Below are 17,478 nucleotides of genomic sequence, written 5' to 3'. Positions count from 1 at the left end.
TCTTCTGTTGAACCAAGCGCACATGGGCCAGGCCTTAGATAAGATGCTTTTCATTCTAGGCTCGCTTCAGCCAATCCGAGTCTATAATTTATGATATGTATAACAACTATATAAGGGTAGCAGTAGCACCGTAGATGTGACTAGAAGGGAAAGAGAGGAAAACGAAGAGACAAAATTGAAAGTATTGTAGTGTAAAATTATTAATTTAAACTTATAAATATAAGTTGTTATTTTTATATTTTCATTTCATGCTCAATTTTATTTATATTTTTAGAAGTAAAAATACTGTATGCATTAATTTATAAAGGTACATGTTATTATTTTTGTATATCCTGCCTGATTTATTATTAAAATTAAATACATCATGAAAAACTTGAAACCCCAGACAATGGAGATTCAGTACAGACAGTCGGCCGTGTTTAATTCGTATAAAATATTTTTTGATTACCAACTCATAGTGGCACATCAACAAATCTAATAATGCTAAACTTCAATTTGAGATTAGCTAGAAAGATCACAGTCCTCCAATAATTAGCTATTACTGAACCATCAAGCCAAGAAATGTAGGTGCTGTATTATAGGAGCCAAGCCATCATGAAACAACATTTTTCATGTTTTATTTAGGGTCAACACTGTTACTTTCAAAGTTCCAACTTATATCTCTTCTTAAAAATGTAATGCACTCTAGTGACACGTGATTAAACATGCATGGCACATGAAGTTGAAAGCTTGGTTCTTCCATGAACCTTGGATTTGACCAAGCTAACTCGAAACAGTACAACAAATACCCAGTTCAAAACTGAGAGCAAACGATGCATTAGTGCCTACATTAACAGGCGAAAGGAGATAGCAAGCGAGATAGAGACACGAACGTCAATTCTTCGATAATTTGTAAAATTTACATGAGGAAAACTCTTTTTTAAGTTTTAAATAAAGGGTTCATTATATTATACATACTACTATAAAGTAAGTGTCTGTAAATTTGAGATTTCTTCAAACCTTGTGTTTTCAGGCTGTGTTCTATTATCATGAAGAACAAGCAAGTTTTTGGTGCCAGATTCTCTTAACCAGGCTGTAACTACAGGACCTGTCGAGACGAATCTACCTAAGTTACACTTGGCAAGCTGAAAGGGTGCACCCATGCCAGTAAGGAGTGCCTCAACAGCTCGCCTTAGTGCACCATCACCGACTACTTTGCTATGTTTGCCCCAACCTGTCAAAATGCTGGAAAAACAAGGAAACAAATTCATTTTTGAATCAAGAAGGTATAGGGAACAAGTTAATCAGTTCATTAAATGCAAAACCACTTTGGTTACCTTAACAGCTTCGGCAATTCATGACCTTCAAAAACAGTAGAATGTATGTTTAACAACCATGAATGCACCATTGCTCTAGCCGCACCAGAGGACATAAGATGCAAATCTAAGCAAGAATTAGACCATACATTGTCCCACACTTGCCGGCGTTTTCCTTCAAGCACAACCAGCTGGGCTCCCCGTTTCTGTACAGCAAAATAGTAATAGTGTCAAGCTATTAAATTATACAAGTTTCAGAAATCATAAATATAGCGGAAGAGAAGTGAGCTACAAGTGTATCAAACTAGCGGAGCAACAGCATTACAAAAAGCTAACCTGACCAAAGTGCCACAGCATGTCAGTCAGAGCATTATAAAAGGCAGAAGCAGTTGAAGAGTCCATCAACTTCACTTCATCAAATAGGGATTGAGCTTGGATCCAAACATTCTCCCTATAGCCCATAAGAAGACCATAGGCAACACCATAGACCTGATTATCAAACAACCGGAGCTCTTCCAACAACATTGAAGCATCCTCAAAGGAATCACAGCGACTGCATCCAAGGCAATAAATTCAAATGATCATCCATGTTTTCCAGATCAATATTATTTAATACGTACAACAAGAAAAGAGGAAAATTCACAAATAAACTCCCACTATTTGCAAATAAAATAAACCTGAAAAATCAAGTAAATCTCGAGGCCGCTTGATTTGTTCAATGCAAGTGGATAATGAGTAAGCTAATGGAACGAAAATCAAGTTTCAGACAATATTATTTTTCTTTAACAGCTAGAACATAGTCAGTAATCATAGTGCACATATATCATTCCTGCATTAGGCAATGACAACTCAGGCTCTAGACTTTAATAACAAGCAATTGCCGTGCTCATACATAGCTGAGAAAATTTTAAGCACAAGTATAAAAAAAGGAATGAACCTTTCAAGTCACGGCATCAAATAGATTTAAACATACACATGAAATTGCCAAAAATGCTCAATGGAGCTAGAAAGAAACAGGACACTGGGACTATTGCACTAAGTCCAGATTTTTCACTGAACAAGATATGAAAAGGAACAAATGAATTGACAGGCAAAGGAAAAAGCAAATAATTATACCTGCATGCGTTTAGGATGGCTGAGAAGGTGACAACATTTGGTCTAATTTCTAGCTCATGCATCTTCTGAAAAATTCCCAAGATGCACAGGATTTCCCGCTTGCCACCAAAATCCTTCTTTGCTTGGCCTCCTTTTTCAGCGGCCAGCTGCCCAAAAATTTTTACAATCCGGTTATCCTCCCTATCTACTGCCCTGCCATGAATACATTGCTTGATGACCAATGAAGAAGAAGAGTCAGCTAGTGACTCACGGATCCCACCAGCATCAAACACATGTTCTGAAGTTGCAGACCGACCAAAAGCATCAATGATAGAATTGTATGTAACAACATTAGGCCTAATCCCTTCCTTTGTCATCTCATCAAGCAAGGATACAGCATATTCCACCAACCCATTCTTGCATAAAGCATCGATTAATGCACTGTATAGTACAACATCAGCCTTCAATCCTGCCCGCTTAAACTCCCTAAAAACATCCATAGCCTCGTCATACAAACCACCCTTCGAATACACATCAATCACTGTGGAGTAAGTTAATAAATTAGGTGACACCTTTTGAGCTTTCATTTCATCAAACAGTGCTCTAACTTCATCATACTTTCCTTGTTTTCCGTATCCACCCAAAAGTGCATTGTAAGTAACAACATCTCTCCTCATCCCTGAATCCTCCATCTCCCTGCAAATATCTAGAGCCTCCTCAAACCTACCAAGCTTTGCATAAATAGAAAGTAAAGTATTATATGAAACTCTATCCAAACCAATACCCAAAAATTTCATTTCATTGAACAAATTGAGTGCATCATCAAATCTACCAGCCTTTGCATACCCATCAACCATGGTACTATAGGTAATAACATTAGGGAAAATGTTTTTAGCAGGCATTTCTGCCATAATCTCAAAAGCCAAATCCATTTGTCCACCTTTACAAACTGCATCCAAAAATGTATTATAAGTGAAAATATCTCGATCAATCCCTCTATCAACCATCTCACTAAACAAATTACTAGCAGCCTCCCATAAACCCCCTCTACTACAAACCGCAAGCAAGGAATTAAAAGTGATTCGATCTGGCTGCACACCGCTCCTTAACATCTCATCAAAAATCTCCACGACTCTTTTAAACTCCAATCCTCCTTTCCCACAAGCATCAATCACAGCATTATAAATAACTAGATTAGGCTTCAACCCATAGTTTTTCATGGAATCGAAAACCTTTAAGGCCTCATCACAATACCCACTTCTTCCGAAAGCACTAATTAGAGCAGAGAAAGCATAAACAGTCTTTCCATAACCCTCATTTAAAGCAGTATGGAAGACGCCCCTGGCAAGTTCCACTTTTCCTAATCTACCAAGAATACTAATCATGGCAGTAGCTAGTTTCCCTTGCTCAGTTCTCCTGGTCTCCCTTCTAACCGCGAAGTTAAAACATTTAATGGCTTTTTCATACTCACTTCTGTTTCCAAGCTCTCGAAGCAAGAAAGTGTAGTCATCGGAGCCGCTAAGCTTAGATTCGAAGGAGACGAGAATGCTTTCAAGGCCAGCTAGAGCGTTATGTAAGGCGAGTTGAAGGACTTCTTCAGCTATAGAGGTGTGGCGGGTGTTGATACTGGTTTTGGGACGGCCCAAGTGCATTTTTGAGACAAACCGAGTCGACCGGCGGCCAGAGAAATCGGGATCGAGGGAAGGGAAAGGGGTGGAGACCTGCGAGAGGGGAGCGCGGACGGTGGAGGCGGATGCTGCGGCGGCGGTGTGTTTCGCTGCATTGCAAGGTGAAGGAAGGGGGTTGGAAAGGGAAAACTTTCGGGGAAGAGGATGATTCCGGTGGTTATTCTGGTGGTTTTTGAAATGATTTTTTGGGTATTGACGGTTCTTGTAGGACTTTGTTGAAGCTGTGATTGAACAGTGCGGTGGCGTTGACGCCATTCAATGATTTTCAATTTTATGAGACAAAAAAAAGAAGACTTAAGTGGTATACTGGAAAGCGAGGGTGGAGGAGAGATTAGCTAGCTATAACGGATTCGATAATGAAAAGGAAGGGGAGGGGGGGGGCAAATGAAAGTGGGATGGAGGAGAGTGAAGGAGAAAGTATGGTGTTTTCGTTTTGCCCTATGAGATAAGAAGAGCCGAAGTGTATCTATCTACTTCAGACATTGATATCTACGCCCACTCGTGTCAGTACTGTTTGAGTTCTACTCGACTTTGTAGTTTTGTTTCTAGTTTTAGGCTTTTCAACGATAGATATTTTCGGTTTAGGGGTTTGTTTAACCTATTTGGTTCGGACAAAAAAAATAGATGAATGAATCAATTGGTGTTTGGCTAAAATATCGGAGAATTTGATCCAATCACAATATCTTTTTCTTTTTCCTGTGATTGGTTGGATTTAGTGGGTCCATTTGCTGATATGGACGACCATGTGATTCGTGTCGGAATCCAAGTGGTTGAATTGAGGGAGCAGGGTAGGTGATGATGTTTCAACCAATAATAGATTCGGAACAGATAATAGAGAGAGGGCGGAGTTTGACTCTGGCCTCTGCTTAGGTCAATGACTTTTTTCTAAAAGGCAACGAGGGATTTTTGTTTGTAAACTGGAGTGGTGAGCACGTAAAGCACACGGCTGGCACTGGAACTGGCAAATTTTAAAGTAAATATGAATAGTTGAAAAAAAATCAATTTAGCCTGATGAATTTGCAGTTAATTGAATTTTTAAATAATTAAATTTTTATTAATGTGGTTGATAGATTAATCGAGCGGTGACAAGTGACTGTCACATATATATTATGCTGATGTGATAAAATGTTGCATTAGCAAATATTAAAAAACTAATAAATAAATGTTTTTTAAAATAAATTTAAAAATCGAATCTAGAAATTCAAACGACAATTTACCTAAATTCATCCTCGTAGTGATTTTTTAGATAATCATAAAAATATTTAAAATATAAAAAAACCTAGTTTTCTTACATGTATAGTGCACGGTGTAGACACAAATTTCGAGTTAAAAGTTTATTTGAAAATTCGAAATTAATTTTATTGAAAATTTAAAAGAAAGTTACAATTTCTGAAATTTTCTTTACAAAGAAAATTCCTCTTTAGTTTGACTTTGATCTAATGGTCGTCTGACTTGATCTTGAATGGATGTAAATTGTTTTAAAGGTCATATTGGCATGCTCTTGACATGTTCTTAAAATGGATTTGGACCTCCTTCAATTAATTGGATCGAAAGGCAACTTTAGAAACAATTATTGGCTTCTTCTCTTCAGTTGAATTGGGTCGAAAGGCGACTTTTCTTTAAAAAAGCATGACCCCTTTTCATAGTGTCAATTACTCGAATAAAAAAGAGTTTTTTATAGAATTTAATTGTTTTATTTAATTATTCTACAATAATTTAAACTGGTTAATTTATCAAAATATGCTAAAAAACACAATTGAGAAAGTATGTTGAAATTTTTAAAATTTACTGATCTACGTTGTTTTTTGAGAGAGAAAGGAAAACACATTCTATAAGGCACGTTTTCACTTTGGAAAAAATTTGTTTTTTTTCTTTTTTTTCTTACGGTTGGAAATTAAAAGTTTGTAGATTTATTTTTGTTTGGATTTGAGATATAGTTTTAAGGAATGTTTGAATTTACGGTCATGCTGTGGAGTTGGGTGACTTACAAATTTCATTTGCTATGTGAGTATGGCGCCATCACCTGAGAAATCGGATTGTCTTGCAACTCAATGTCCCAGTTGACGGTGATTATACGATTTGAGGTTGAAATGTAACTAAGGCTTCAAGGTTACAAAGGTTATACTAACAAATGATGGATCATAATTGGGGCCCTAGTTGACGGTGATTATGCGAGCACGACAACCAATTTTTCCTCGTCAGAAGAGGATGCTTTATAAAACCCAAACAAATATACAAAGAAGAAAAATGCAGTGGTCTTTTAGTATAATCAAGTATTTTGTTTTATCCAGATCCAACAAAAACGGTGGCCCAGTTATTAAAACCTATGACATAATTGGGGTGTAACAGGTTTTACTAACAAGGTCATTGCCTTTAGTGGACATGGATATGGAAGGCCTTTCCGTTTTTCTTCTTCGCAATTCCGTGTGGGTTTTATAAAGCATGCTCCTCCGACGAAAAGAAACTAGTTGTCGTGCCTGCATGACCATCGTCAACTAGGGCCCCAGTTATACTCCATCATTTGACAGCATAACTTTTGTAACCTTGAAGCCCTAGTTACACTTCAACCTGAGACTGTATAATCATTTTCAATTTGGATCTCGAGTTACAAAGTGATATCAGTTTCTCAGGTGATGGCGCCATACTCATATGACAAGTGAACTTTGTAGGTTATCGAGCTCCATGACATCACCCTAAACCCAAACGCTACTTAAAACTATGACTATGTCTCCCTTGAAGCGAGAGAGAAATAAATCTTTAAACTCGAAAATTTCAACATGCAAGAAAAAATTAAAAAAAACAATTTAGGATATTGAATTAAAGGGATGGGAATGTGCATTTATATAGGGGATGATGCGAGGTAAAAAGGGAAATTTTTTTATCTTGGGAATCCTAAGTTGTAGGGGTTCAGAGGCAAAAGCAATCGAGTTAGCTAGGAGGTAGAAATAGCTAGAGAGAAAACGCTCCCTATAGGAGACATTTTCATTTGACATGTCAGTGAAACCTGTAATACGCCTAACCCGTATCCGCCGTCGGATTAGGGTTATAGAGTATTATTGTAAAAAATAGAACATTCAACTTAAAAACAGAAACAATTATGCAATTTAAATATTATCATTTAATATCTCAATTCACTTGTAGTAAAAATACACTTATAGGCATTAAATCGAGTCTACGAGGCCATAAAAATAGTTTGAGAACATTCAGGGATCAATTTGAAATGAAACAGAAAATTTTAGAAAATCTTGAAATTTTGGAAATAAAAAGAAAATTTTAGAACATCAAGATTTCAATATATTTTTAAGTTTGTTATTGTTGAAAAAGTATGGAAATGATGTTATAGTAGAGTTTTCTTAAATAAAGTTTTATGTTCTTTATATATTAGTGAAGGAAATAAGTGAAAATGATGGGAAATATTATAGAAAGGGAATAAGGGAGTTATAAATTTAGTAATCAACATCTTGCACTAAAACAGTTTTGGATAGCAGCAGAGGTTAACTTTGAAAAATCACCATAAATTGTGTAAATTTAATTAGAGAATGAAAAAATATGGAATTAAATATTATAAATTCTAGTTTCTCATAGAAGAAATGGTGTAAGTAATGGAATTGTAAATCATGAGATATAATAAATTTTGTGAGACAAGGTCGAGAATGAATTTGGGTTCCCTATTCGACTTTGGAAAATCATAAAAATTGAATAAAAATAATTAGAGGCTTAATTTTATATGTTTAAAATCCTGAATGAGTCTATTTTCAATAGAAAGAAACAGAAACATTATCCAAATTCTGTACAAATAGATAATTTATTTTTATTGAAGAGGGTCGGAACTGTCAAACAATAAAATAGGGAAACTTTAAAGAATAAACTGTACTTATTGGCTACACCAAAATCCTGAAAATTTTATGGTAAGAAGATATGTGAGTCTAGTTTCATAGGAATTTAGAAGATCTTAATTCAAAGTTTTTATCTCAAGATATAAATAATTTAGTGACTATGACTCAAGTGGACAGCTTTGAATTAATATATAAATAAATGATAGAATTATAAATAATGTTACATATAAGCATATTATACATTAAGGATGTGGAATGGAGAGGAAGAGGATGAAAATAAATGATTATTCAACTAGCATGAGTTTTCATTAAAATGGCCAATTTGCATGTTTTAGGTTTAAGGACTAAATTGAATAAAAGTAATATTTTAAGGGTAAATAGGTAAAATGTCAAAAAGTGACCAAATTGCATGAAATGAATTTTTTATTATTTAAATTAATAAATTGAATGAAATATTAATTTAGATCATGATTGGGTGGAAATTCAAGGAAAATAGAAAATTACCAAAATGTCCACGAATTTTTGGTATTTCGCAATTTAGTCTCGTAAGTTCGTGTAACTTGAATTATATTCTTAAATGCTTGAAATGTATGTTATTGATGTGAATATGATTTGAATGTTCATTGTATGAAAATTGATGAAACATTGATATATTTGATAAAAAGGAATAATGCATTGAATGGATGTATGAATGTTTATCACACTATCCATTAATTTTATCAGTAATTTTGGATGTTTTGATTCTGATTATAATGACATGTATGAGTTAAATTGGCCAACGTTAGGTCATTAATGTTTTGATTTTGATTGATTTTAAATATGAATGCTTGATGAAATGAAATGTCTGTAAATTAATTTGTAAACTCCGGTAATGCTCTATAACCCTATTATGGAGATGGATACGGGTTAGGGGTGTTACAATTCTTGCACACCAAGACACACCATTTCCACAAATATTTATATGACCAAAACACATTTTAAACACACTTAAAACATATCAATTCCATCAATCTATAAGACTAACCAATGTACCAACAAAAGTACCACAATTACAAACCAAACATAATCTCATTCAACATTACAAGTTCATCCAATAAACTTAGATCAAACATATCAACAACATTTCAAAAGCATACCATTCAATCATGACTTGCCTAATATAAGATAAAACATGTATAAGAACAACTTCACCTATTTACATCACACCATCTACAACACAACACCAACTAAACACTTTATCATAATAAGCTTATCATAAACTCAAAACATTAATGGAACCAATATTACATTTAAGCCCTATACATGCCATTTATAACCATAAGCCAAAATAATCAAAAACTACCAAAATGGTCGACGGATAGTGTGATAAAGCTTCGACAAGATTCCAATCATCGAGCTTTTGATGATTTACAAAACAAAAAAAAAAAACTAAATAAGCAACTAATGCTTAGTAAACTTGTATAAAGTGTAACAACCCGATAGTCAGGGGTGTCGAAAAGTGTATTCCCGAGACTCCGTTCCCGTAAATCAGACTCGTAAATATTTATTAAAATATTTACGAAGCTAATTGTGTAGTTAATTAGGTTTTGGTTAGGTGAATTTGCATGAATTAAGAGTAATTAAGTATAAGGACTAAATTGCATAATGGGTGAAAGTTGAATTATAAATTAAAGAAAAATTAAAGGACTAAATAAAAAATTATGCCATTGCTTATAAATGAAGCGGCATAAGATAAATATTTATAAAACTTAAAGTTAAAATATATATTATAATATTATATCTTAATTATTAAGTGTATATATATTATATTATATATTATAATAAGTAAATATAATAAATAAAAGAAACAAAAAGAAAGACATAAGGTTAAACAAAATAGAAAGAAAAAGAAAGAAGGAAGTCATGGCCAAGGGTTTCAAAGTTTCCAAGTTCAATTGGTTAGTCAATTTAGTCCATTTTTCTTATAATTTTTATGTTTTTGGAATTCCAGTGTTAAATACTACCCTACCTATGCCGAAATTTTAGAAATTATTGAGTTTTTAAGTGTTGTCTATGTTGAATAATTTTAGTATTATGGACTAAATTGATAGATTTTAAGTTAGAAATGAAAAAGGATTGAATTGTAAAATAAATTGTAATTTTTAGTATTAGGGACTAAATTGTGAAAATCAAAATTTAGTGATTTTAGTGAAAATAGGGAGTTGAATTTAATTTAAAGTAGAATTTGTATGAAAATATAAGATTAATTGTGAAGAAATAAAATTAGTCTCGATTTAGGGACTAAATTAAAATTTAGGCAAATATTGAGTAAAAATTGAAATATTAAATATGATATTGAATTGTATTGTATTGATGAATTTTAATTGTTCTAATTCCGTAGCTAACGTCGTACCGGAATCCTCGACTAAAAAGGGAAAAGATAAAGTCAACAAGGAATAGCTCGGAATTTCCGGTTTGTATTTCTAAAATCTGAATCTAATTATTAATTGTTATATTTTGATTTAATGCTTATGGTATAGTGGCCTGAATTTTCAGTGGTGCCGGAATGGTGATTCGAGATCACTAAATCTGACAAATGAGTAGAAAATATTATTAATTTAGTGAGTATAAGTTAAATGTGAAGTTAGGAAATTTTTTGAAATAGTGAATAGTGTATTAAGAATAAATATTAAAATAATTAGAATAAAAAATGAGGTATCGAAACCTCAAACTCATAAATCAAGCCATAAATATTTTTAGAAATATTTATAAAGTGTCATTGAGTTGGTATTAAAGTTTCGTTAGAAAATTCTAACATTTGGGTGGTCAATTAATTAAAAAGGACTAAACTGAAAATAATGTAAAATTTGTTAAAAGTGATTAAATAGCTTAAGTGGTAAATAAGGAGGGACTTAAGGCATAAATATGCCAATATGAAATAGTTGAGACGGCATAAGGGAAGAAAAGGGCAAATTACACATAAAAGCCCTATTTTTTTAAAATTTACCGAAATGGGCCCGATATTTTATTATTTACCGGAATAGGCCATTTTCCCCGAAATCGCGTTCACGTCAGCGCGATGTCAGGGGACGTGTCAGCAAATCGCGTCCACGTCAGCACGATTACTTACGTGGCAACAAATCGCGTCCACGTAAGCGTGATTTGCTGACGTGGAAGCAAATCACGCTTACGTGGACGGGATTTGCGCGGCACGTGAACAGTACCCACCGGTCAAAAAATTGACCGTTTATATTTTTTAGCTTGGAAAACTTTGAAAGGTCATAACTTTTCGCTCGGTTGTCCGATTGAGACGTTTTTTTATTTCGAATAACTTTTCGAGATCTACACGCTGGCAAACAGCCGAAGGCGGTTTGCCATAGTTTTCATCGAAAAAGATCCTTTTTTACCTCTAAATTTTGATTTTTTTCGGTTTAAAATTGAAGTTTGAAACATTCAAATCATTATTTTCCTTATTTATTTGAAGTAAACACCGAATTTTTTTTACAGAATTGTTGTATTATTTTTCTGATTTGACACGTGTATGGAATAGGTCCGATAAATCGTTAGAACGTAAGTAATATAATTAAGATAATAACAATATTTTTATAATATGTCAATTAATTAGTTTAGTTTAGTTGGTTAAGATGCTTGCTCTTTTCCCTTAGTATCTTGGTTCAAATCTTATTGGTAATAATTTTGAATCTTTTTTGTACTTATTGTATTTATTTTTTTAATCAATTAACTATTCAATATTACATTAATATATATTATTAGTACAATAGTATAGACGGATTGACAATTTGAGCTACAATATTATGAATATTAACTACAATACATAATTTGAGCTACATATTACAATAATACATATTGGGGCAAAATACCAAAAAAGCCCTATTTTTTAAAAAATTACCGAAATGGGCCCGATATTTTATTATTTACCAGAATGGGCCATTTTCCCCGAAATCGCGTCCACGTCAGCGCGATGTGTCAGCAAATCGTATCCTCGTAGGCGCAATTTGTGTCCACGTAAGCAAAGAGCCCTAACGTGGACGCGATTTTCTGACACGTCCCCTGACATCGCGCTGACGTGGACGCAATTTCGGGGAAAATGACCCATTCGGTAAATTTTAAAAAAATATGGCTTTTTTTGGTATTTTGCCCGGAAGAAAAATCTGAAAAGTGATGTAATAAGGGCAAAATTGGAAATTTTGTAAAAATTAACAAATAAAAATCTTAATTAAAAGAGTTCTAGGCAATTCTTCATATTTCTCAGCAAAAAAAAGCTATTGAAGGGTCCCTCAAAGCTGGTTTTTCATATATTTGAATCATGTAAGTTTAATTCTTGATTATTCCTTCTAATTTTTGTGATTTTGATACTTTTACAATTAGGTCCAACTAATTATTTCATTAGTTTTTGATTTCATGGCTGATTTTGAGAGTTACCATTGATGAGTGCTGAATTTTTATGATGAATGAACATGGAATTAAAGCTTTAATTTTATTATATGATGATTTTATTAAGTAATTTTGATAGAAATTGATTTTAGGGACCTAATTGTGAAAAAAGTTTGGAATTAGGGTTTGGTGTTGCGGTTTTGAATATCAAAGGCTATATAGTAGTCTAAAATAGTTGGACAAGGTGTTAATTGAGAAAAATTAGATCAATTGAGAGGTTAATTGAGTAGGGATCAGATTGTAAAAACTTTAAAGTTTGGGGTAAAAGTGTAATTTTGAAAATTAAAGGGGTATAAATTGTGAAATGAATTAGAATTGAATTAGATGCTGATGAATGAATAAATTTGTATTTTAGATTAAGAACCCGAAGATAAACGAGGAAAAGAAAAAAATACCGATTAGTCACTAAACTTCCGCAACTTTTCTAAAGTAGTCAGGTAAGTTCATATGGCTGAAATTTAACGATTAAATGTTAATTTCATGAATTATATAGTGTATGATGATATATATTTGTTGATGGATTAAAAATAAAATAACAATACGAAAATCGAATAAATGATCAAATTGAGCGAAACGTCGGATTTGAATACTTTTGATTAGTGACAAGTGATAAGTGGTAGCTTTAGCTGCACTTATCTGATCAGTGACAAGTGACAAGTGATAAGTGATAAGTGGCAGCTTAGCTACACTTATCTGATCAGTGACAAGTGATGAGTGATAAGTGGTAGCTTAGCTACACTTATCTGATCAGTGATAAGAGATAAATGATAAGTGATTCCGTGTAAGACCATAGCTGGGCTATGGCATCGGTATGTGTTACGTGATTATGTGTAAGACCATAGTTGGACTGTGGCATCAAGGAAATGAAGTACTCAATTTCGTAAGACGTTCACTAATTTGATAAAGTCGGTAAGTGTTACATAGACTCATATTCAAGTGGTAGATTTATCGTAGTTGTTGAAATTGGGCTCAATTAAATTATTTCATCAATTGGATATTGTGTATGGCAGGAAGTGTAGTGAATAATAAGATGTGAATTATTATGATTAGTTCGATAAGATTTATCTTAAATGCCTATGAACTTACTAAGCTTTCTATAAGCTTACTTGTGTGTGTTTATTGTTTCTTGTAGATTGACATATAAATACGTTCGGAGGATCGGATCTACATCAAGAATCACACTATCCAGATTTACTCTGATAGATTTTGTTAAACAACTTTTTGATTTATATGGCATGTATAGGGAATTGAATTAAAAAGTAATAGTATGAATGATTAAGAATGCTAAAGTAAATCGAATGTGATGGCTATGTTAGAAAATGAAATATATATGTTTTAGCTTGGAATGGTTGATTGGTTGAACTTTATTAGTATTTAAATAAATTAGTTGAAATACTGAAATTGGTTGTAATTTGAAATTTGCAGGGAAGGTTAAATAATTATAAAGGGTTATATTGAATTTTTATTAAATAATAAAATTTCAATGGAACAATTTTTAGATAGCATATTGTCGTAACTTTGAAAAATCACCAAAATGATGGAAATTGAATTAGAAGCTGAGCGAGATATGAAATTAAAGCTGAATGAGTATACTTTAACATGAAAGAAATAGAGTAAGCAGAAGAGTTATATATTTTTAGATATTTGAATTTTAGTGAGACAGGGTAAGAATGTTTTTTGAAGTCCCCTGTTTTGAATTTAGAAATTCATTAAAAATTGTACATAAAGAATTTTGAGTTATAGTTTATATTTTTAGATTCCTTAATGAGTCTATTTTAAGTAGAAATAAGTAGAAGCACCATATGAAGTCTGTACAATGAGATAATTTAATTTTAGTGACGAGAGGTCAGGATAGTCGATCAGTGAAACATGGGAGACTTTAACTAATAAACTATACTAATTGGCTTAACCAAAAATTCTAAAAAATTTATGGTAAAAATATATATGAGTCTAGTTTCAGGGAAGATTTACAGATTTAAATTTTGATTTTCGTAGCTTGAGTTATAATTAATTTAGTGACTACTGCGCAGGTGGACAACCTTATTATGAACAGTGAAATAACTTTTAAAAGTAAATTTTTATGCCCCAAACTTTTAAGTTAAGTCAAGTAACGCCTCATGCTCGACTCCGGAAACGGTCTCGGGTAAGGGGTGTTACATATGGTAAGTGATTGAGGTGAGTATTTGGCATTTTGATATTGAATTGAATTTATATGTATACGTGATTATGTGAAAAATTGATACTGGATATTGATTATTTTTTTTAATTGTGAAATTAAACCCTATTAACTGTATCGGGTTGAGTCGAATATAGATGGCATGCCATAGGATTGGAAGAGTTCAAGGATTTCTTCGACTTCAAGTCGATGAGACACTGGGTGTCAATTTATTACTTCGGATTAATGGTGCACTAGGTGCCAAATTACTTCGGTTTAGCTGATGAGACCCTGGGTGTCAAATTATTACTTCGAATTATCCGATGAGGCACTGGGTGCCAAACTAGTTTGTTGGCTGGATCCGTATATCTATCTGAGTCGTGTTAATAAGGGAAAACATATAATAAAGTTTTATATTGATATTTAAATGACGTGATATGAGAAATAAACTTGATATAGTGAATTGAAAATAGAATGTTAAATATGTTGTAAATACATGGAATACATGAGTTATATACTTATGAATTGAATATGAAATGGATAGTGCCATTGTTTAATTGATATGTGAACAAATTATGGAAAACTATTATATAGCAAGTGATGAAAATTGAGTATGGTATATAATGATGTATTCATGAATTGAGTATTGCATGACTAATGCCATTGTATGAATAAATATGGTTTGATATGTGATTAACCATTTATATAACAATTGTGTGAATTAGGATATTGTTTAATAAAAAAAATGATAGTCATGATACTAGACATTAATATGTCCTTATAATTTAATTGTGCCAATTATATTATCTTGTCTTTAAATATTCGGATTATAGAAATACCACTGAGTTTTTACTCAGCGTACGGTTTTATTTTCCGTGCGCAGATTAGGTACAGTGATTTTGAAGAGTTGTAATTGAGATTGTGAGCATCCATCTCATCACATCTCCAAATGCCAAGAGGGTATGTTTCAAAATTTTGAATAGAATAACATGTACTTAGAAAGATCAAGTGTGTTCCAATTAGTAGGGACTAAAATATAAGTTATAATTTTTTTTAATGTTCAAATATATTAGTGATTAGCCAAAATCACTTTGGCACCAAATGTAATATTCCTATATCAGGTTCCTTGAGTCGAACCGGGTATAAGGGTGTTACATAAAGGAACTTAACTTAGTGAACATAAATGATTAAATCATTAAAGCATTTCTTATATACTTAAGCATACTTTCCTTTCCTGATCACAACACCACAATGTTAGTAGTTACATTTGAGAACATACCAACCAATGAAACATGACACATATCATGGAAAGAATTTCACTATATAAATTACTCATTCACATAATTCAATTGTTACATTTTCAATCCAAATACTTACAATATTACATTTTCCATTCTGTATTCTCAATAACATAGCTCATTTATATACGTACCTTTTCATTTTAAACCTTAATTGTCCGTTGAACCAAATAGAATAACATTGGATACTCGGGAAATGTCTACATAAAGTGTCTTTACATGTAACCGTAACCATCATCTATAATACTCACACGAGCTTTGAAATGGGCTTGCTCACACGAGTTGTGGGTCTGGATGTTTGCTACACTATGCTACTCATAGGAGCGGTGGAGAATCCGCAACAAATATGGGACCTTAACCATCGGTAGGACATCTAGGACCAACACCCGAAACCGTGTAATCCTAATAACATGTCATTTGTGTCATAAGTATTCACAAGGTTCAAACGAGACATTTTCCATATCCAACATTTAACTTCTTTCCATTATAATATTTCTAATACACACATCTGTAAATTTCCACATTCTTCATAAATATGCATCAATTGAATAAACATTACGATTTACTCCAAATTACAAGTTAACAGTTTATATTCAATAAAAGTTAAAGAAAGCATAACCTTAATTAATCGTTTATCCAAAATAGAAATGAACCAGTTTACCATTATACAAACTTACCTTAACAAAAACTGTTGTAAAAACGAAGCTGACGACTAATCTGACACTTTAGCTTTTCCTCGGTCTAGATTCGTTTGGTTCGTTTCTTGATATAAATAATAATTTTCATTCAATTAAACCATTCAAATAACTTAATATAATCAATTCAACTTATAACCCTTATCAATAAGAAAATTACAAAATTACTCCAAATGTTTTACCTTTTATGCAATATAGTCCCTGAACCCGGAACTCACAAATTAACCACAATCAATGGAAAACCAAGCTAGCCGATTTTTCCTAGGGTCCATTATAGTCTATTTTCTCATCATTTCACACTATTTTCATGAAATTTTACTATTTTCACAAATAAATCCCTAAATACTAAAATCATAAAAATCACTTAACAAAATACTTATACTTAACTACCAAACTTAATAATCTATCAATTAAATTCACAAATACTTCCAATTCATTCATGGTAAACCCCTAAATTGTTAACAATTTTAAGAATTGACCCCCCAAATTAGTTAAATTAAGCTAAATCGATCACAAAAACATAAAAATCATTAAAAACGAGCTTAATAACACTTACATGCAATTGACCGAATGACAAGAGAGCTTGAAAATTGCGTTGATTTTGATACGAAAATGGAGACACACTTTCAAATTATCATTCCCAAACTAGTTGGGACATGTTTATGTTTGAATTAGGAGAAAAAGAAAATCTTAATTGCTAGTGAGCTTCGAAACTTTTAAGTAAGTGTTAAAAAATCAAAAGGTGAACTAAAGGACTAAAAATATTTTAAAAAATATATTTTTTTGAAATTTTAGAATTATAATTAAATTGTCAAATTTTATAAATATTGAGGGTTAAATTTATTAATTTTTAGAATTTGAACTAAAATGACAAATTTTATAAACATTAAGAGTTAAATTTAAAATCAAATTAATAAAATATATAAACATTATAAAACTAAATTTATTATTAAATCAATAAAAAAAACTCATGTTAGTTTTC

At 32.3% G+C, this 17,478-nt stretch overlaps 1 protein-coding gene across 1 annotated transcript; it reads right to left on the bottom strand.

Annotated features, from left to right (window-relative positions):
* Window positions 1-861: 861 nt before the first annotated feature.
* Window positions 862-4,604, bottom strand: LOC105802926 (pentatricopeptide repeat-containing protein GUN1, chloroplastic). The gene is made up of 4 exons (XM_012634834.2): window positions 2,412-4,604; window positions 1,632-1,848; window positions 1,317-1,501; window positions 862-1,224 (listed from the first exon to the last, which is right to left on the bottom strand). The coding sequence occupies exons 1-4, from the start codon at window positions 4,331-4,333 to the stop codon at window positions 960-962; spliced, it is 2,589 nt and encodes an 862-aa protein (XP_012490288.1). The 5' UTR covers window positions 4,334-4,604; the 3' UTR covers window positions 862-959.
* Window positions 4,605-17,478: the final 12,874 nt, after the last annotated feature.

The sequence above is a fragment of the Gossypium raimondii genome, chromosome 11 (assembly GCF_025698545.1).
Source record: "Gossypium raimondii isolate GPD5lz chromosome 11, ASM2569854v1, whole genome shotgun sequence".
Lineage (NCBI taxonomy): Eukaryota > Viridiplantae > Streptophyta > Magnoliopsida > Malvales > Malvaceae > Gossypium > Gossypium raimondii.
The sequence above is the reverse complement of the archived record's forward strand: the minus strand, read 5'-3'. Positions and strand labels throughout refer to the sequence as shown.